Source organism: Lineus longissimus, chromosome 4 (assembly GCF_910592395.1).
Source record: "Lineus longissimus chromosome 4, tnLinLong1.2, whole genome shotgun sequence".
NCBI lineage: Eukaryota > Metazoa > Nemertea > Pilidiophora > Heteronemertea > Lineidae > Lineus > Lineus longissimus.
The window spans coordinates 677,168-699,929 of NC_088311.1; the positions used below are offsets into that span (position 1 = coordinate 677,168).

Consider the following 22,762-nt stretch of genomic DNA (forward strand, 5'->3'; position numbering starts at 1 on the left):
TATGATTTATACTTTTCATTCTATGATCTGGCATTTTTAATTAGCATTTCTTCCTATATTTTAGCATCGACTAAAATTCGTATCGCGCATTTCGGACTCGTTTCCTCAATTTCCACGATGGCCGATTTGACAACTCAGCATCTCATTCATTAGTGAAAATACCTAATTTATAACCACATAATTGCGTTTTGAAGAGAATAAAACTTACTCCGACTAAAGCTTGTTGTGTAAACCCTATCTTGGTGTTAAATTAGTTGTTATATATCTGCTCGAAAAAGGTAAAAATGGCCAGTCCCCGCACCAGACGTGTCCTGAAAGAACTTCGTGTGAAAGACGAAAATAATGTGAGTGAATCATCGTGGATCATGTGACAATACGGTCGACCCGTCATCTTTCCTTGCTCATCAAAGGAGTTGTGTTCACTGGCTGGCTCTGATCGGATCAGACTGTTCTTAGTCCCTAGCCTACGTAGTAACTTATCTGTTTTGCCCCTCACTGCCGGCCACAGTCTCTGGCAAAAACTTTAAAAGACAAATTTTAAGTTGTGCCGTCGCGTTGCCATTTTGACCTTCCTTGGCCGGGCTAGGTTGTGACACATTTGTGGTGTGATATCACCAATGTACCGATAGACACCCTACGAAAATATACTTACGCTGCCTGTGAAAAGATGGCCGAAATTTATTTTCGCATACGGTCTATTTAGGCCGAACATCATTTGGCAAGAAGAGCCAGCTAGAGATTGGGAATCCCAAGTTGAATGACTATAAATGATAAGAGGTTTTTGCTGTTTGTTGCTCATTTTGTTGAGACGTCAAAAAGCCCAGGCCTACTAGTTCGGTTGAATACTTCCATTGCCAGGATCAGGTAGAGGCTCTGGCAGCTCATGTAACATAGGCTGGATGAAGTCTTTAGACACACGACCAGGGTGAGGGATGGATATAGCTTCATCATCACAGCAGTTGACATGATTGAAAAATACTTTTCTGTACCAAATGCAGATTTTTCTCAAATGTTTAATATCTTTGCAGTTCTGCTTCGAATGTCGTGCCCACAATCCACAATGGGTCAGTGTCAACTCTGGTTTATGGATTTGTTTGGAATGTTCGGGAAAACACAGAGGACTTGGTGTTCATCTCAGGTCAGTAATTATAGTTCATTAGCTCTGACGGGACTCACAACTTACACTTACATACAGTAGAACTCGCGTAACTCAACGTCGTATAACCCGTCACTGTGCACAAGTCGGCACCTGCCAGAAAGTCCCAATTTCATACAACATTAATTCCATTTAACAATTTGCATCCAAGTCGTCATTTAACATAAGTCGGCACTAATCTTACAGTCCCATGTAAGAGTGTAGATATTAATGCAGTACCTGACTGTCTTCATGAGTTCTTGTCAGCACACTTATCTACTTCTCCTTTGAATCCTTTCAGTTTTGTGAGATCTGTGACAATGGATAAATGGAAGGACCTCGAACTAGAGAAGATGAAAGCTGGAGGTAACCGCCAGGGAAGAGAGTTTTTCGAATCCCAGGATGACTATGATTCAAATTGGACTTTGCAAGAGAAATACAACAGTAGAGCTGCTGCCCTGTATAGAGATAAGGTAGGTTCATAATCACATCACCATCCTCAATACAGATTGTCTCAGTCATGGAGACATTGTCTCGGCATCTTTGGTAAAGACTGTCTCGGTTGTGTCTTTGTAGAAACTGTCTTCTGTCTTCAGTTAGTCTCACTGTCTTTGGTAAACACCATCTCAGTTGTGTCTTTCGTAGTGACTCATGTCTCCTGTCTTTAGACAGTACTTTCATTGTCCGAGTGTCTTTGGTAATGAATGTCTCAGTCATGTCTTTTGAGTACTGTATAAACTAGTTTGTTCAGAGATCGTATTCCTAGACAGAACCCAGAACTTTCAAATCCAACATTCAGACATTTCTCCCACTGCAGATTGCCACTGAAGCAGAAGGCAAATCATGGAGTATATCCTCGTCCTCCGCAAGGAATCACGTGCCTTTCGCCTCCAGCCGCAGCCAGCCGTCCAGGAAGACTAACAGTGTACCTGGGAGCAGTAGCTATAGCAACAGCGGTAGTAGTTACAGTAACTCGGCGACGGGGATAGGATCTGATGGAGGAGGTTACAACTCATACCAGTCTGGTGGTGGTGGTGGTAGTAGTGGTATACAACAAGTCCCTGGTTACACCAAGTAAGTTCATCGTTTCTTTACTCGACAGATAATGCTAATTCATTTCATAATTCACAAATGTCTTAATCATTTCTTTGTTGGTTGTATTCATTACTTTTTGATAGAAGAGTAAGAAGTGTTCTGCATATTTTCAGAGATCAGATTGATTCCCATAAGGAAGACTTCTTCTCCAAGCGGATGACAGAGAATGCTTCTCGACCAGAGTAAGGAAGATGGCGTGGAATCATTGGGACTGATGTTCTGACGATTTTGGTCTTTTTTAAAGGCTTATCCAACGGCCTTTGCCCCATGTTGATCAATTGGTCATAGTAATCAGTATCATGCAGTTAAATTTGTGAACAGTTTCAATCTACTACAGCTATCTGTATGGAATACTACATGAAACCGACTGGTTGGGTTGATGATATGAGATACATGAAACCGACTGGTTGAGTTGATGATATGAGATACATGAAACCGACTGGTTGGGTTGATGATATGAGATACATGAAACCGACTGGTTGAGTTGATGATATGAGATTCTGTTTTGTTGTTCTGTTTGTTTAGAAGTAAAGTGTTTAGAGGTGATGCTTTGCCTGTTTGGTTGAGTTTGTTCAGTTGACAGGTGACTGTTACTTTCTTGCAGCGATCTCCCACCAAGTCAAGGTGGCAAATATGCTGGTTTTGGCAACACAGCATACAATCCAAACAATGACGAAGATTATGACTCGACCTTGGCAACACTTTCTTCGGTGAGTGTGAAATATTTTACCCAAAACAACATTGTTGTGGAATTTCAGCAAGTTTCAAATATCTTTTAGGCTAGAAAAATGCATTATGAAAGTGTGTGTTATCTAAATTGTTTCATAGTTTTGACTATTGTCTCCTCACATCGCTGATTCGCTGAGCTGTGACTCATCACTGAATCTTATGTCCCCTGTTTGCCTTTCAGGGCTGGTCAACATTTGCACTCTCTGCTACCAAGTTTGCATCTAAGGCTTCAGAACAGGTAAGGCAGTTATTATTCATATAAGAGTCCACTTTGTTGGTCATATTTGATGTTGAAGTTATTTAATCTTACTTCTTGGTGTTCAACATAATAACCACATCTAAGCATGGATCATTCCCAACAGGATTTACGTCATAGGTTCCCAATTTGTGCACACCAACAGTCTGGAACACCCGAGTCCAGATTAAGAAATCTTCACCAAAGGCACAAATCGGGTAGGAAAACAATGGATGGGGAGCATGGTGTGGCCATGTCTCATCAGTCTCTGATATGCTTTCTCTTCATCTCCTGGCCCGTCTAGTACATGCTTTTCTTGCTAGGTGGCAGCTTTGCCAAAATGCATTTGAGGTGTTTGCCTCACCATATACTCGTCTCTTTTAGGTTGATACATTTGGTCTCTCTTACCACAGCTTGAGGCAATACCAATAATCAGCTGGCTCGAATGATAATGTATCATTGGTGGGTTTTCGCAGTCTCATTACGAGTGCTTGTTTGGATATAATTGATGTGATCAAATCACCAACACGTCACTCATACTTGTCTGCAGCAGCATTCTGCCAACATCCTGTAGCTACTCCAAAGAATCTTAGTACAACTGACAAAACGTCATGAAAGAGTCCACTGAGCAACTCATTTCAATGAAATTCCCAACCCCCAAATTGCTGATAATTGGCTCAATATTGAGTATACACACAGTTTGTATTGCCAGTTGCGCACCTGACTGGAAGCCTAATGCTTACATTGTTTAAAAGTACAATATTTTTCCTTTTTCCATTGATTGTATTGTCTACTGGGAGAACACGCAGCAACATTGGCATATGATGTGATGAATAATCCAATTAGATGCGGCCATGTTCCACATACTAATGGAGTGATGATGTCATAAAACCACCAGCCACCCGCTGAGAACATCTTATAATTCTATTACTAGAACCCTCAATGATTTTAGCGTTTGTGTCACTCTTTTGTGTGACTGGGGTATGCCAGGTCCAAATGGTCTCTATTGTGTTGGGCTGCTGGCGATTGTTGCTTCAGCGTGTATGAGGTTATTGAAACTGATGCTGGCTGTAACAATTTGTGGCTATATATAGAATTAGTCTCAATGATTTGATAGTTTCAATGCATACTAAGGCCAATGGAGATGGTGACCAGGCTCTGTTGAGGGAACTTTTCCTCTCCGAACTTGACTCACGAATATCATGTTATGAAACTATTGCAAAAACATACTGTGTCGATGCTGGCAGGTTGTGGGGTCTGATAGACTTAGGCCTATTACTGGTCAAATTGGCCTGTGTACGGGCGTCTTAAAACTGCCTGAATTACATCACACAGTATCTATACAAATATGATAATACTCCGTTCGTCCTATTTCTGGTCGTATATTAGCTATTTCCCAACAATTCTAACTGATAAGTGCAATATTGCATACGGGCACTGTTTACCCATAGTGGCATCAGACCACAGTGCTCCAGTGTACAAACATTGATTATCAATTGGTTGAGACTAGGTGATATTTGCGGAGTGTGTGCAGTTTAAAAGACGGCTCGGGGTCAGGTGGCATGTTCAGTCTCACGTTGTCTGCTACTTGTCTTCCAGTGTGTCGTAGTTACAAATTGCACCCGTTATTTTGAGGATTTTACACATTATTTATCAAATCAGGAGGTAAGCTTATGAAATATTTTTGAAGCGTTCAGTTCTTGTGAATCTTTTTGGGGGTTTCTCATTTAGTTTTGGTCTTTATTGCTGGAGCTGAGACATGAAGTAGTCTCAGCACCAACTCCTCGAGAAAGCGTTGTGCTCAACGGTTTTAAGGGAAGCCTTTGTTGTGTTGTGGGTCTTCTGATCACTTTGTTGGGATTGCCATCGATGTGTTTGAGGAAGTGTGGTGAATTGGTATGCAAATCATGCAGTTCTGAAAATGTTGTCTGAAATAACTTTTTGTGTCTTTGTGTAAAAGAGAGGTTTTTATGAAGTTACTGCATATAAACTGCAAGATGTTTACCATAACTGTGATGATTGCATACTGCCTAGGCATTCTTTGGGTATTTCGAAAGTCCTCTATCATATGAGATAAGAATGAGATGCTGGAAGAATTTGGCCAGTCCAACAAGCTCCAGAGACCAACATGCTCCAGTCCATCTGATGCTGACATTTTAGCTTGTTAACTTAAGTGTATCATGAGAGTTGCCTCCTGTGTATCATTTTCCACAAAGCTGAGTACTGACTAACCTATTTTTGATAGAGTACATCATCAGGCAGTTTAGATACAGTGGTTGGTATTGATTTTTGCCACAAAAACAAGATGGCTTTGTGTTCAACTTGTGAAGCCTGGGGGTTGTGCCATCTTGATTCCGATGTAAATACTATTACCGGTAACTTTATTCTTCTGTTCATGTTACCATGGTGTTTTGATTCACCTCAGGGGACAATAGTTGACCAGTAAATTTGGAAAATATTGCTAAAATATCATAAAAACTCAAAAATCTATAATATACCACAATATCTTTTTTTTAGTTTTGCTGTGAATGAGTGGTTTACAACTTTGTCTTTGTCATTGAATGCTATTTAAAAACAGGTTGTGTCTTATTGTTATCCTTTTTTTTCTTTCATTCTTCCTACATACCATTCGATATGCAAAGACCCCCCCCCCCCCTCCACCCCCCCCATCCCCCACCACAACCAGTTTGTCAAAACAAGAGACTCCTGACAACCTTCCCATTTCATCAGATACCAGTTATTGGCAAATCGAATTCAATAAAGGTTTCAAGCTAGAATTTGATAACCAACAAATTGATCTTGTAATTTGATATCTGTCTCTCTCGTGTTTTGTGTTTTCATCAGAATTCTAATTCACTGGTGATTTTATAATGATGTTGGATAATCACTAATCTCAACGATGCTGAAATGCAATATTTCATCAGCTATAGGAAATCTGTCTGACACAGATTCGATTCCAATATGTTTGGCATAAAAAAACAGAGTTCGAGTTCTTACCAGAAACAATAAGATCAGGTGGAGGATATTCGATTATATGAAATTGAAATGAAATATTACAAGGAACCTTCAGCGTGCTGATCTCTGCTGTCTCGAGTAAGAATCGCTGTGGTATCAACAGTACCTCAATGCCAATATCAAACATTATACTTATCTATTCCTCTCACAATCTCCCAGCAAATTTTTGTGGCAATCAACTCTTATCGGCCTGATCATATTTGCATTCATCTTACTCTCAGACTCAAGTGTTTTTTTCCTTCTGTGCAATATTTTGTATGGCTGCCATTTTTTTCTCCGATGTGAGATGATTGGATGTGAATCTCATCATAGTGTCGCAGTTGATCACCCGAAAAAACATTATAGTGGGCATGAGTGTCTCGCTGGGAAGTTGCACTAAATAAGGAGTACAGTGTAACATCTTATAAAGATAGAGTCAGGGTGGCCTGATGAGAATTAGAATAGTGTTCACAATCTCTCCTGTCACTTGTGCACCAAATCAATCCAATGGTTATATCTGCCTCTACAGTGCATATTGTCACCATATTTTTTCCGGGTCATATTGAATCTGCATGAAATATGAGCGGGATGAGTCGATAATGATATTTATAAGGAATGTGTGGCCGCACACCATAGAGGTCATGTGTACCGGCCAGGTAATACACGGACATGTGACAATCAATGCCTGTCATGAGAATACCATGATGTCACACTCAGTCATGGTTACCCCAAGTCATGGCACTCGATCTCATGTAAAGGTGCAGCTTTGGTGTAAGTTACTTATAAACTGCACTTACCGAAATCGAAGGTAGCAATTGGATAACCACCTTTGATAGTTAGACTTATGGTTAAGATGGTTCGCAACATCACCCGGGTTTCCTTGGTGATTAAATCCCAGGCCTCATCTTCCTTGGGGTAATTGAAGGGATGACCTTCTCACCAACACGTCTTGGTGGAACACAGAAAGCAACTAAAAGCTTCTAGAGGAGCCTTTTTTTGGGTTCGGCACAATAGGTAAGCCGCTTTGATGGTGACGATATCCTTAGTGATCAGCTTGTATGCATGTTGTCTTGGGTAAGTTGTATGTCACCCTGTTTGATGGTGACGATATCCTTAGTGATCAGCTTGTATGCATGTTGTCTTGGGTAAGTTGTATGTCACCCTGTTTGATGGTGACGATATCCTTAGTGATCAGCTTGTATGCATGTTGTCTTGGGTAAGTTGTATGTCACCCTGTTTGATGGTGACGATATCCTTAGTGATCAGCTTGTATGCATGTTGTCTTGGGTAAGTTGTATATCACCCTGTTTGATGGTGACGATATCCTTAGTGATCAGCTTGGGTTGTCTAGCTTATAGCTAATAGCACGAACACAAATTCTATAAGAAAACCGACTTGCCTTTGTGCTAAAGGCACTTTATGAGTCATGAAAAAACAAGATTATTCTGGTGTCTCTTCTGACAAGTTGGTGCACTGATCTTCTCGCCATCAGATCTAGTGTTGATTTTATGTGCTGATGCATGATAAAATAGATTGAATTTGCATTCTCATCCCCATGGGGCACGTTTGGGTCCGTAGGGGATGATAAAGGAACGTTGTTTTTGAGTTGTATGTAGCGTTGAATTTGGAGCTTGGGATTTCATCTCATTTATTTGTTGATGAAGCTTGTTGAATGGTTTATTGTACCTCTTCGGTTTGCCTGCTGCTCAAACACAGTTGAACCTAGTTCAGTTGTATCTAGACACGCTCATTCATGCCACTAATATCACATCACTCTTCAAAATAGCAGCAGCCCAATAATCTATCAGAGCGATATGTTCGAAGTCGTTACCATGGAAATTTAAAGAAAGTTGCCAAATTCGTCTCGATCAGTCGAGTGAACTGTTTGATTGAAACTATATCAGCTTGAGTTGATGGTGAGTGTGTTTGAGTAGAGATCACTTATGGTTCGATGGACACATTGGAGATGTCTGTGCGGAGGTTAGCATTGTACGTTGAATTCAGTGAAGATTCCACTTGGGTTTTATCAAGTTAAGCTGTTGGTAGTTGAACTTGCTCAAAAGCCAGAAATCCTTCAAGCAGGCAAGAGATATCTGACTGTGACATGTCTTCACATTCTGAGAGCAACCTTTATGAAAGAAATCCTACAAGTTTACAGCTGACAGTAATGGAAACTGATAAGTCAACAGAACATGAGAGTACATGCTAATACGAACCCTGGCCATTTCACTGACCGAATCCAATGCTGCAATGTAGCCTGTCTTTGACATCCGCATGATCTGAATGAAGGTGATTTGTTAGCCACCATATCTGATGTCTACTTTGTGTTATTGTGCCGCATGGTCTTTAAGCAGATGTTACACGATTTACTCCCCAGAAATTGTCTGCCTGCTGGCGTGTGGTGTTTGAACAGAGATCAAGATGAGACTCGCTTCAGTTGGTGTCCATCGAAATAGATGCTGGGTCTTAGTTCTCATAAGATCAATAATTCTGGCTCCCAACAAGTTGCGTCAATTACAGTGGAACCCCGGTAACGCGACCAGCCCAACAACCATGAATCGGCGGTCCCAAATGGATTCCTCTCTAATTACCATTATGTGGCCCCCGGTTAACATGACCATCCCGGTACCCAGACCACGACCACTGGATTGGGCGGTCCCAATGACCAAATTCACCCCTCTAACCCGACCAAAGGGCCTAAGTGCTGTGTCAGAGTTGATGAATACTGTATATTTGATGGCGATCTGACAGACCTTGAAACCCAACACTTCTTGTGTCGGGCTGATAACGCACCGGATACCGTAGGAAATTGACTGCTTTTTAATTTCATGACCAATAACCAAATTATTGGTGACTTATCTTGTGATGACATATGTTGAGTCCATGAGATGTGGCGGCTTGATTGTCCCGATTGTGATGATATGGAGGGATCTATGTGAGTGACAGGCAATCCCAGGATCGAGTCATTCAACACCACGTCTCCAGCATACTTGTACAGTGTGCAATAAGCCACTAGATTGATTCCATGATGGGAATTATAAGATGGATGGTTTTTCGTATTTTAGGATTCCAGCCTTGTGACTCGCTCTACCAAAACTAGACGCTTGTCGCATCTGAACTCGACAGGTTGATACGGACTTGTTGTTCATTTCCCTATTGTAGACCTTTTGTGAAATCTATTACAAACTGATTTGGTCACATTTCACAAAAGGTCTACATAACAATAGGGAAATGAACAACAAGTCCGTATCAACCTGTCAAGTTCAGATGCGACAAGCGCCTAGTTTTGGTAGAGCGAGTCACCCTTGGTGATTGTAAAAGTGACAGGGCTCGTTGGTTGATCCTGACTAGGGTTGAATCCAAAGAGGCACTTTATGCTGTGTCACTCGATGGCATTACAGTTTAGGCGATGAGCTCATGTGGGCAGGGTACCCTGTGGAGAACCCAGTACCACGTTGTTGTGAAGATGGGAGTGCTTCATTATTTCCAGTTGTTGAATTCCACATTACGAATTTCACCTCTGTTCTATCTTGATTATCCGACTGCATGCCGAATACAAATTGCTGTCTCGTAGGGAGATCATGAATACTTCATGAGATATTAAAATTCTGGATCTTTCAGGCACCTTATGTTTCCTACAGGTAATGATATTGAATTTTATGATTTGTATTCTTGCCTTGTCTGAGAAGCCAACAGATCCAGTCACAGCAAAATGGTGCTGATTTGTGTGTCTGCTCTCCTTGATTCAGCAGAGGGTCATCGCCACCATTATCCATGGAGATACTGTTGTGTGAACTGCTACTGAATGGTTCTGGTTTCATAGATACAATAAAACCAGTTATGTACCAGTTACTTAGACTGGAAATAGCACTTCAAGTGTAACACATTCAGAACTGACCTCAACTTATCTTGTTGATTTAACAGATGTGTTTGGCGTGTGATTGTGACCATCTGTGTCGCAACTCCCATAAAGAACTCAATAGTGAAAGCGTGAGATCAATACTCGGGTTGAGGAGTCCACACTCCTCTGTTACCTGGTGTCGTGATCAGACCTGTCTGATCAATGCAGTCATGGCATGGTCGTTCAGTTCTTACCATTAGAAAGACGTGATTTCTTGTGGAATATTGCAATGAGCATTCGTAGGAATCGACGTTATGAGGCGTCAGTGGTTGAAGGCGTTTGCAACAAGGTAAGACACATGTTGGTTCAGTGAATGGTGATGTTAATATCATTGCCTCAGCAGCAGTTCTGCAACGGAGATTGTATCCACGCTTGTTGTTGATTGCTCTATCGATGGCCTGATATCCCTGGGATAGTTGTCTTGTCTTTGTGGTCTTTAGTTATGCTAGTTGTTGCTCCTCAAAGGTGCTGGGAAATCAAACGTTGGTGAAAATGGTCAACGAGGCGATATTGGTGTGTTGTGATCATGTTATTCAGCTGTTACTGGCTCCCTATGGTACATTGGTGGCACCCCAGCCTCCGTCGTAATGGAACATGAGTCGAGGTAATGATTGCAGTTATTGCTTTACTGTTGATACGATCAGGCACACATGACTACTAATGCTATGTATTAGTGATGGACGTTACAAGGTCGCTGGTGGGTTCAAGTCTTTCCCGTGGAATTGGCAACAACATGGAGTGGCGATAGAACTGGTTACTGTTCAAACAAAATGGCAGTGTGTAGTTAGAGTGAACATCATGGTCTGTCGATGAGTGTCCTACATGTATATATGCCAGCTGTGGTACTTGAAGATCGATGGTGGTCATTCTGATATCAAGTGATTTCAAATTGACAATAGCTCCTCTTGAACTTGATTGATTTATAGTTAGGATTCTAATTTCTCCTGCCTTCATCAACTCCAGTTGATCTTGCTGATAGTTCCTCTACAACTTACGTATGTTCCATCCATCTTACATTCATTACAAGAACATGTACCCATAGAGCTATTGCGGATATTACCCATGTTCTACTCTAAGTTGTTATTATTGAGATAAATAGTCAGAGAAGCTGTGGCACTTGGCATGGTTGTTTGTCTTCTGTTAAACTGTCGAAGGATCTGATAGTAGTTCTGTAAGAGTACACATCAGAGTACGAAAGAAAATGTCTCTCGGCAAATATTTGCGGCTGACACATTCCCTTCTACACTCGTGAGGATAGGATGGCTGTGTATCATTTGATCAGCTGTAGGGCATGCTGAATCCAGGGGAGCTTAAGGTGATTATTTTGGTGCCTGATGTCTAGTTCCAAAGTGACATTGCCTTACTGCTGGTATCAACATTATGCCGCCAAGTTCATTATCTTGATTGCAAACTCATTAGGAGATAACGAGGAAATGGCGATACATTTTTGTTTGTGCTGTTCCTCGGGTCTCTTGGGAAAAGTGCATAATTGGTATTTAATCTGGAGGATCGTAAAGTGTTTGTATCATGTTATCCCATTTTGCTTCGAGTTATCTGAAAGTGGGAACTGAACACTTGACATGCTTGATATCCTTCGAGAGAGGCATTCTCTATTCAGGGATAGCCCCAATACTGACTGGCTTAGTTGGCTATGCAGCAGACCCAAAAACCCATTCATTTGATCAGACTCATAAAGGCAATGCTGACTATTGGCATTTGCTGGGATTGGTTGCTGACTGATGTTGAAATTTGGTAATGTCAATGCAGTGAAGTTAGTGCATCCAAGACTCAGTGCATTGATTTGGCCTTGTCTCTGCCCTTTGCCAGTGTCACTGGGTTCTCAGGTATCATTGGACAGCCTACAACCCTCCTGGTCAACTACTGCTTTGACTAGAAGCTTGTTGTGGAGAGATATTACAGTGCATTACAGTGCATTGCATTGATTTGGCCTTGTCTCTGCCCTTTGCCAGTGTCACTGGGTTCTCAGATATCATTGGACAGCCTACAACCCTCCTGGTCAACTACTGCTTTGACTGCTTGTTGTGGAGAGATATTACAGAGACCTGGAGAGTACCCAGGGACTTGTTCTGCAGAGGACAGTCATGACAGTAGCTTAAACTGCCTGCAACCAGAACTGCTTCTGTGGGGTAGAGCTACTGTGATGAGATTCTCTCCTTGTCTCCAGATGGTCCCTTTGTCATGCCTGTCATGTCCTGCTGGACAGAGATCTGCCTAATTGCTCCAGGCAAAATAGACTCAAATTGAATCTCACAGAGGCTGTTGCCTGTTCGGGCATGTAACAGGTTGGAAGCGGGAACCTCCAATCTCCGACACAGGCGAGAGTGTCCTTACAAGTTGTTTATTTGGCACACTCAGATAGCCCTTATGGCGAGGTGTTTCTCAAGTGTTCTTCCATTGATCTCACTTCATTTGTATGGTCCAGCCAGGTTTTAGGCTCCATTAGATGTTGTCCTGACCAAATCAATGTGGGCAAGGCAGTGACAGTGACAAATGGTGCCGTGTATTTCATTATGGAATTTCATCCCAAATGAACTATAAAGTGGAAGCAATCTGGGGAAGGGACCATGTTCCCATTTTAAACTCTCTTCAGCAGACAAGACCAGTCTCACCGTCGAATCTCCTGCTTCGTCTCAGGGGTTGGAGAAGGGCAGAGAGATATTCTGTTGTTGAGGTGATTTCATTTTACAACCCTAGACATAAGTGCTCAATCTTCTTTTCTATAATCCACCCATCATTTCTGAGCAGACATTTCTGGTTATTTTTGTCAAGCAAAACTTTGATGTGAGATGCCTCCTTGCTCTTCAGCAGCATGCCTGCTCCACACCTTTCTTATTCTGGTCACATTTTAAGATTGGCCCATTTACATTCTGTTGACATTTCGCCACAGGAAGATCATTTGTATTTCTCTTGATAATAGAGGTCTAATTAGCCTTGCACGGAAAGATAACTTGAGCATTTGGAGGCTATCAATTGGAGTGAAGAGGCTGCCAATCGGAATCAATGTCATAGGCAGGCAGAAGATTAGGGCATCATATGAAGGGTTGCCCATCATCATCATTATTATCAACATTGATTTAAAGAATCTTTAACCGAGCAACAAGACCGTCTGTAACTCTGTCTGTCACATGACCACTTTCAGACGTTGATCCAGAATAGTTTAAATTGCCTCTACTTTAGTTATTAGATGGGCTATTCAGGAAACTTTGAGCATGACAAATGTTCACTTCTTGAAAAAATGTCAAATTGAATCATGTTGGTGTTCTTATGCCATGATTTATTGGAGCTAATTTAATGAGATTGTCTTCTAAATGTTTCTACTGCTTGGTTTGGGGGCATTCTATGATGGATAAGTGGTGGAACTACTCATTGCTTGGAGGATTGTGGTTTTTATGCCATTGTAGAAGTCAAACATGAGGTGGGCTGTTCACCAACCAGCAATCTAGCCAGATTACATAACATGATGTATTCTTACTAAATCCTATAAATAATTGAAGCATATGTCACAATTTGGATCAATGTTATGTTATTGTTATGATGACTGACCTACCCCTTACCCATCACCCCTGGCTGCACACCCACAAAAGGCTCACCACGACAGGCTCCTTTTATGTTGTTAACCCATTGTGTGACATTTGGCAGTCATTGTGCATGGACCATGTATACATTGATCCATGAGCTCACAACTTGCATTAAACCCAAGCCTGCCAGTCTCACTTCATGTCTTTGTGAGTTACAAAACCTTTCAGTCTAATTGGATGTACTATTAGGTGCATGCTTGTCCTGTAAGGTAAGGTCCAACTTGTAATTGTTATATTGTTGTTTCTAATGTTTTCTTTCAAAACAGTGGCACATCAAGTGCAACCCATTCAAATGCATTAGGGTGAGGACCATCTTAGTCTCCAAATCTCTCGATGGCCACCTCTGTCTGGCACTCACAGGTGCGTAACAAGCGAATCTATCTGAGATGTCTTGAGAGTGATTGAGTAGCTAGCTCCGTCTTCGGGTGATGAGGTGAGGGGATGCAATCTATTGGAGCTCTATGCCTGGTTATCTTCCTCACAATTGAATCGCTTCAGTAAGGCAGAGCGGTGGCGTGTTGGTGAAAATGTGTCATGACCATGATTATCAAGATAATACCAATTGGTCTTATTCCATTGGTCATATTCGGCTAAACTTTAGAATCCCCGATCGGAAATGACGTAGTTTGATCGCATTCAACTAGAAATCCATTGAACAGTGGTGCTTGGTTAGTCAACCAATGACCTTTTTTTGGGGTGTGATCGGGGATTGTAAACTGGTTCCTCATATTCGATTCAGAATAGACATGATTAGGTTTTTATGGTTAAAGACGCTCGAGCTACATGTGGTTTGAATGGTTCTTCCCCCCCCCCCCCCGTGGCATCCTTGAGGCTGGTGCGAATGGAGAAGTGCTCTTTCCAACATCTGTGTCTCTACATGTTCACTTCTGATAGAGACATGACCGAGGAGAAGTCTAGTGAAGTAAGAGCACGGTTGATAAGCACAGGCATTCATCTCATGCACCAGATGGTCGGAAAATAACAATTTCCCCGATTCCAGTTGCCTAAGCAATGATCCTGAACTCCCATCAATAAGAGCGTGACTAGGATTGTATTGATGAATGCTCCGGTCTGCGTTGGTTAAGATTGGCACTGACCAAGATAAATGTCAGGCAAATAACCAGAGAACCCACCAGTTTCTTGGTTGGTCAGTCACTTTCTGGTGGATATCTGACAGCCATTGAAGATTAGTCAGTAATCCCAGACAGGAGCTTGAAGCGTCAAAGAGAACTCTTGGTTGTGTTGATGAAGATTAAACAGAGCAACCTGCGATGTGCGGAGGTGAGGGCTGTCTCGGAGTGCAGGTGGACAGTTTGATGAACGTTGATGTGGTCAAAAGGGAGTGTGTCTGATGGATTGTTCTGGTCACTGGTCACAGTAATCATGGCCATTCTTCTTGTGAGATAAGGGTTATAGGGAATGTTTGGATAGGATACCTATGATGTGCTCCAAATCTTGTACACTGACTTGGATAAGACACACGACTGTGGTGGAGTGCAGGACAATCGATGTTGGCAGACTTCATCTGATGACATCACCCAGAATGTTTGCTTAATTGGTTCTTGCATGATCAAAGATCAGTGATTCAGCACAAGTAGCGTGGTGCGGTCAGAGAGAGTTTATCAGAATGGGTAACTTTTTCAATTGGTTTGCCAAGGCAGAGTTGGAAACTTGTCCCAGTCAACATTCACCATGTGACTGCTGACCGTCTCACCTCCCATCCATCATGTCCGCCTATCATTACAATGACACTTCAGATCATGTCTGCCAAGGTCAGATTCACATAATGGCCAACTCTTCTTTCAATCTGGTGAACTCAGACCTTCAGGAAGAATGGTATGATATGATTGTTGCCTGCTTTGTATTTGACGTACCATTGGAACAATCTCTGGTGCCCAATCTCCCAATGCAGGTTCATCCAATCAGAGAGGATCAGTGAGTTGATTGGGAGACTCATTGCCTGATTATAAGGGATGAATGTTATAGCCTTGTGCAGACGCCTTCTAATGTTGTGATCCACCGTCCTGTCATGTCTCTCCCTTCAGGCGGGGGAGAGTCTCTGGGCTCCTCCCATTCAGCTGAGGAGGAAGTGGAGCTATTTCAACCAAATCAAAGCTCTATCTTGGACACTGTTAATCAAACTCTATCTACCACACATTGGTGCTTCTGTGATCATCTCATCTTTGATAATGGCTTCATCTTCTTCAACCATAGACCATAACAAAGACTCTCCTTTCTCTTTGCAGGCAACAAAGTTAGCCAGTAAAACTGCCCAGAAAACAAAGGAATTTGGTCAAACAGTGAACCAATCAGTCATCAAGCCGACCACGGAAAAGGTGGGTACATGATTTGTGTGGATATCTTAATGTCCAAGCTTGGGGACTTGGTGAAAGAACAAGGTATAGCATGTGGTGAAAGAACAAGGTATAGCGTGTGGTGCCAAGTTTCAACATCATACTTTTCATTCCATTTCTTCATTATGATAGTTTCCTTCCATCTTTCAACTCGTGTCCTTTTCCATTTTACTTTGTGCTGGGGTGAATATCCTAAAGCAACGCTTGTAAACAATACATTGCGATCTTCTAAATTGATTGAAGAACACAACCCTGGCTAAAGAGATGAGTGTTGTTTGATTGGGAAATGAATCCTCGACTGTTGCAAACCCTGTAATGAGAGAGGAATCAATCGCCTTTCCTGAGCCATCCTTGGGAGACACTCTGGCTAATCATGATCAGGTTGCCCTTGTTCACACTCTTGCCAACAACCAGAGATCACAGCTCAAGTGCGTTTGAGGGTTGATGAGACTAGTGGAATGCAAACAATTACCACAGCATTGATTCCGGGTTAGGTAGAAGTAGGGAATTAGCATCACAACAAGAACTACTGGCCAATTTTTGTGTCACTGTCATGTCAGAAAGACAATGTGATTGTGTGTTTTGCTCTCATGTTAAATTAACTTCAATATTGTGCTTGTCGTATCTGTTTTCTGTTGAGTTAATCCACCAACACATTTTAGATCAAGTCACTGGCACAATCAGACTTGTCACTATATCCTTGTCTCCACCATGTTACTGATCAACTGTCATTTGTTGTGATTAAATGAGAACTTCAGTGCAGCTCAAGGTGTCACTGCTAATGAACTGGAAAAGAAGCTAGTATGGTAGCATTTGGCCTGAGTTAAAAGGTGATTGAGCTATCCTTGCCACATTTAGCCCATCAGATCTGCCGTGAGTGGAGACAGGTTTGGTGACATGTCTAATGCTTCATGTTTTCTTCTCTCTGCATGTTGTCCTCTTCCTCTTGATGTGGTTGTTCCCTCTGTCTTCATGCTTGTCTAGGTGAAAGAGACCAAGGTCATTGATAGCATGTCTGAATCCATGTCCACTTTAGCTACAAGGGTAAGTCCACCAATTCCCACACCACCAATGGTCTATCTCATCCCTAAGAACTAACACTTAGCTGTAAGCCATCTTTCTCATCAATGAAGACCAGCTGTCACTTGAACATCTGCTGTGTTCATTGGTTTCATTTCAAAAGTCCCCCTGAATGAGTTTAAAAGAGAACGCTTTTGAATACCAAAACTGCTGTACTCTCAATCACCCTGCCAGGCATGAGGTTTGAATCTTTCAATTTTTGTGACCTTTTCCTTTGATAGAAGATGCTATTTGTGGACACAGTCATTCATTATTAAATACCTCTGATCTCTATGTGAGTCTCACTCTCCCCATTCTACCAGTGTAGCACTGTTGCTCATCAACATGTCAACTGTGTCTCAGTTCATTAATTACAAAATGTGACATCAGAGAACACTTTGGATTGAGCTATTGCCTTCCTGTGCTGAAAGAAAGGGGAGACGGCTTGCAGTAGAAGTCTTGTCCTCGCTATTGCCTTCCTGTGCTGGAAGAAAGGGGAAACGGCTTGCAGTAGAAGTCTTGTCCTCGCTATTGCCTTCCTATGCTGGAAGAAAGGGGAGACGGCTTGCAGTAGAAGTCTTGTCCTCGCTATTGCCTTCCTATGCTGGAAGAAAGGGGAGACGGCTTGCAGTAGAAGTCTTGTCCTCGCTATTGCCTTCCTATGCTGGAAGAAAGGGGAGACGGCTTGCAGTAGAAGTCTTGTCCTCGCTATTCACCACCTAACAACTTGTATTTGTAAACAATGATCCTCACTGCTTTGGTTTCCTCACATTTCAAAATGAATAATCTGTGCGGTTTCCCCTCAGGGCTATCGATGTTATTACATGGGGTTTGGTTGCAGTGATTTGATTGAAGACCTACCCTCCTCGCTTGCCGGGGCAGGTGATGCTGGCATTGATACGGGTTGATGTGCTGTAGAAATGCTTCCTTAGATTGGTGGAGGTTTTAGTGACATGTTTGATGAAATACGACCCTTTTGGACGTGTTATGTTTCAATTTTGATTAACTAGGGGGAATGAATTGGATTCAGTTCTGATCAACAGAGTTATAATTCAAGGACTGGTCATCTATTGACATTTAGTGAGGTTGTCTGAAAGAGCAACAAGGCGGGAAAATTATTGTGATACCATTTAAAAGTTTAAGTCTCCATTCCATTAGACCCAAAGTAAAGGTTTTCCTCAACTTATCAGTTTCTGATCGACCATCTGTAAATGAAGTAGAATCTTTATTTTCTTGTGATGTTTTCCGTTTTATCGAAATGAATTATCGTGATTTGATTCTGTTCTGTTTTGTTTTGTTGCTTTAGTTTTGTTGTTTGTGCTGCTTCAGGTCAAAGACGGTACCCTGATAAATGATGTCAGTTACCAGTTGAGCAATTTGTCTACCAAGGTAAGCTTGAATATGTTGATAGCCAGTGTGACTGATCCCTTCTCTCCTTAGTGTCAACTGGATCGTGTCTGATTCACAACTGCTCCTTGAGATTCCTGAATTCAGTCATGATAGACAGGTCTTTTTCATCAACTTGCTCAAACTTTGTGAACCAGTTGCCGCCAAAGCTCCAGTGAGCAAGTCAGTCCAGCTGTCACACGAGCAAGGGGGTGTATGGTTATCATTTGAAAATGAAGTCTCTTATGTGGAGCAGGATTCCGTTTAGAGTCCTTCTCATGTGCCTCGATCCTTCATCTTGTACAACACCATTTGTCTTGTTTGTTTTAGATGTCCTCAGCCAGTATGAAGGGCTGGCGTGATCTGTCTTCATTGTGGGGCGAACCCAAGGCAAGCATCGGTGGCTCAGCAGACACATCTCCTAGTGAAGGAACATCTCTCTTATCAACTGGCCGGGGAGGAAGGTAAGAAACATGCGACAGATATCAAAGGCTCAATTTCATATTCTTCTTTCTCGGAACTGCGTTAGTTAGGCATATTTCTCGTGGGGGGCCTCTTATAGGTAGTTCAACCTTAATCGGTTAACAATGCAGATGTGTGTTGGATATGTGTTATTGCAGCAGTTCCCCAAGATGAGCCAGCCACAGTAATATTCTGGTGATGTGCCACCTCAAAATTCACTTCACCTTTGACTTTCTCCTCCTAATGAAAATCCTGGAGGGCTTCTTGTCATAATCTGATGTGCGATGGATCTATGTTGACATCTTAACTTCACACAGAGCAAAATTTGATAACAATAGCAATTTAACGCCACGAGAGGTGTGTTTTGTGGAGACATAAGAATCTGTCTGCTTCATCGAGTTGGTGCTGCATGCCAGGCCCTCTTCACTTCCCAACTTGTTTCTAAGTGTTTGTGTCTCTTCAATTCCAGAGCAACAGACATGAATGAGACTCCCCTGCTTCAAGACTTCACGCCATCTGACAAGGATGATGACTGGAGCAACTGGCATGACGATGCTTGGGGAGAAGACGAGAACGCAGCCCCACCAAAAACTGACGAATGGGGCTCATGGGATAACGGTGTGACAGAAAAACAACCAAAGAAATCAACATCTAGTACGAATGATTGGGGTAACGATGAGGATTGGGGTACGCCAATCAAGACAACCCCATCACCGAAACCGAAAAAAACTACTAGTAATAAAAACAAGAAAAATATGAAGAACTCACAGAAAGAGCCAGTTGTTGGTAACTTGTTAGACTTTGATGCAGACATTGGCACTGGGCAGAAGACCACAAAGAATGATGAGAAATCTGATTGGGACAATGACGGCTGGGCGGTCGATGATGACGATGAGTGGGAGGCTCTCGAGGTCGAACGAGGATTAACTAGTCAAAGTTTATCTAAAGCGAAATAATGATCTAGTGTGCTCTTGGTGAAGTGGTGTAGGTTCATTGGCTGTCGGTGTCATGAATTATCAGTACAGTTCTAGGTATTTACAGGGATCTTTCACGAAGTATGTCAACAAGAAGGGCACGAAGCAAGATGAATGTTTGTGCTTTTACATTCGCTGTACATGTACATAGCGTTATTAGAGAGGTGAACATTTTATGGATTTATTCAGTCAAAACATACTTCTTGGAAGACTCCTCCAGCTGAGCAGTGCCCAGTCTGGACTTGGTATGGCTCAAATTTGTCTCAAGTCATTAGTTTCATCGCATGATTATGTCTTGATTTCTCCACATGAGGGGGGCGCATTACATCATATCTTCATTATCTTATCATGCATTTAAACATCTGTAGTTCAGAAGTAGCTTGTATATTTGTTAGTTTCATTGATCAGATGAGGTTTCAGTTCAAAGGACAAGCAAAACGGCATTTCAGGTACGATATGTACAAGACATGATTGTAAACACCTTCAATCGTTAGAGACTATGATGCATGACTAGATCAAGTCTCAAAGGCCTGCTGATTTCACCATTCCGTGCTCTCAGTGGCGCTATCTTCTGGATTTGGTGTCCTTGGTCTGATAATGAGACTGACTTGTATACATTGTATTCTTCCATTAGGTTAAATATAAGATTTTTGTCAGTTGAACATGATTTTGATTGATTTATAAAGAGTAGACTGCTGTATTTGAGACATGCTTGTTATCATCAATGATGTTCTCTTTCTAGAAACACTTGTTATAATTGACAGACAATCTTGATTGTTCTTTGAAGTTGTTGTGTCGACTGTATTGCTAACTTTGAAGTGACTTTTACTGTATGATATTCATTGTCTTTAAATCTTTGCAATGGAATGGTGGTACATGTCGAGTTGACTGACAGTGACCCTTTATTTGGTTCCATCTCTGCTCTCCTTCAGTAGTACAGGAGCAAATTGATCAATTGTTGGTTGATTTAAAAAGTCACAGTTGGCTGCCCTACAAGTCTACCTGTTTTTCATTTCATCAAGTTGGCTTCATTCACATCTGAATCGTATATCATTGTATATTGAGAAATACGCATGTGGTTTGGCCAAACTTGAATGAAATGGACTTCATATTTTGTGGTGCTATTTTAGTACACATAGCCGTTTAACTAAAAGAATCACATTAATATATCAATATTGTTTAGCCAAATCTAGTTGGTGTTATTGTGGGGATAGTGTGCGTTTATGGTACACACAAGTAATGGCCTCTTACAGAAGGCAGAGTCAATGAAGAATGGGGGAACAAGGTTGCATGGACTTGCATGGAGTATTCTCGACTTTAATGCTCATGTGCACCAGTTTGTCTCAATACACTCATTTCGTGCCAGTTGATTTAGTTGTCATCAGGGTCGGTGATTTACATCCAATTGTATAATGTTCACATGTATATAATCTCAAATCTATTGTATAGACGATGTGTAAAATGTCAAATGAAAAATGAAAACTAGAGTGAATCGAAGCATTTTTGGTAAAACAGCTCGTTCAAAGTTGTGCTTTTGGTTTTGTGTTGGTTTGATACGTTTATCGCTACCTTGAAAGAAAAACGGTCTGAAGTCCCAAATGAATACAAGTTGCCATAGCAACAGGAGAAGCGATTATATGTTAGGTAGTAAAACACCAGGGGAACCATCGACAAAAACGTCTTGTCGGTCTGGTGCTTCCATCTGGTGTCAGAAATAAAATGCACATGCCTGGATGTGGACCCCTTGGATAAAAATGTCATGGTATCTAAGAAACGTTGGTTTCATCAATTAATGGCGATTTCAGTAGAATTTTAAAATCCATTCTTATCAGATGAAAAGGAGCTGTCTTCAAATACTTGGTGGTAAGCATTAGAAATTGCATGAAATGTGTTATAAATACTGAGATGCCAATTTCAAGTTTGTGTCTTAATGAGGTTGATCATGAAGTGGGTGCCTACGCTGACAAACTCTTGTGTTAATGGCCGCGGCACATCAAGACATTGTCATTGGACTCATAATGTAAAGAACTATTTAATTGCAATAATAAAGATGTGCATGAGAATGCCTCTATATTTAGTGACATTTGATTATGTTGTTTCCGTGTCATTATCAAGGAAGAGATCTTAAGCGGCTGGAGACAGTTGTCCCCACTCCTGTGTTGTGCTATGGACACATGTGAACTAGACAGTTGGGACTTGTGGATACAGTGTTTCAAGTCAGTCCCTTCCAAAGACCATCATGGCCATGGCCTGTCTTTGAACAGAATAGTCCATCTGAATGACTTGATTGTCTCGAGACACTTGGGCCTCTGTAGATGGTTCTGGTGTGATTGTGACTGGCTTGTCTCTTGTTGGCAAGATTGTGGAGCACGCAGGCCCGATTGTTCTGGTTGTGACTGTCTCATCTTTCTCATGATGGAGCTACCAAGGCTTTTCCAGTTTGCCTGTTGATACTCTCTGGCTGTGTCGGTGACAAAATGCAGCTTCAACTTTCTGTTTGGTTCTGCTTTTGACTGATATATCTCTCTAGCTGTGCTAGCAAGTGACATGATTACATCTGGTTGTGATCCTCTCATCTCCTCTCACTCTCACGGTCTACATTGTAATTCTACATCAGGCTGACTTGATGGCTCAACCGGAGACGTCCTCCATGCTGGCATGTGCCACCAATAAATAGCAAATTATTTTTAGTTCAAACTCACTCTCACATCTCACTGTGTTGGCAAGATAGTGGAGCAACCAGCTCCCATTCAGTTGTCTCACTGGGTTGGCAACACGACGGGGCAACCACATCCAATTCAGTCTGGTTGTGACTGTCTCATCTCTCGCTGTGTCACCA

The 22,762-nt window shown here is 41.8% G+C and overlaps 1 protein-coding gene across 3 annotated transcripts; it reads left to right on the plus strand.

Annotated features, from left to right (window-relative positions):
• The first annotated feature begins 121 nt into the window (after nt 1-121).
• Nucleotides 122-22,004, plus strand: LOC135486223 (ADP-ribosylation factor GTPase-activating protein 1-like). Of its 3 annotated transcripts, XM_064768880.1 has the most exons (12): nt 122-344; nt 1,029-1,138; nt 1,437-1,608; nt 1,953-2,209; nt 2,344-2,412; nt 2,835-2,940; nt 3,141-3,197; nt 15,935-16,024; nt 17,027-17,086; nt 18,431-18,490; nt 18,818-18,951; nt 19,419-22,004. In XM_064768880.1, the coding sequence occupies exons 1-12, from the start codon at nt 285-287 to the stop codon at nt 19,903-19,905; spliced, it is 1,662 nt and encodes a 553-aa protein (XP_064624950.1). In that variant the 5' UTR covers nt 122-284; the 3' UTR covers nt 19,906-22,004. The 3 variants fall into 3 exon arrangements, with proteins under 3 accessions (XP_064624950.1, XP_064624951.1, XP_064624952.1); XM_064768881.1 differs by lacking the exon at nt 17,027-17,086; XM_064768882.1 differs by lacking the exons at nt 17,027-17,086; nt 18,431-18,490.
• Nucleotides 22,005-22,762: the final 758 nt, after the last annotated feature.

Coding starts and splice junctions, on each gene's coding strand:
- LOC135486223 (XM_064768880.1), top strand. CDS start 285: ATGGCCAGTCCCCGCACCAGACGTGTCCTGAAAGAACTTCGTGTGAAA. Junction 345..1,028: donor GTGTGAAAGACGAAAATAAT/GTGAGTGAATCA, acceptor ATATCTTTGCAG/TTCTGCTTCGAATGTCGTGC. Junction 18,491..18,817: donor TGAGCAATTTGTCTACCAAG/GTAAGCTTGAAT, acceptor TGTTTGTTTTAG/ATGTCCTCAGCCAGTATGAA.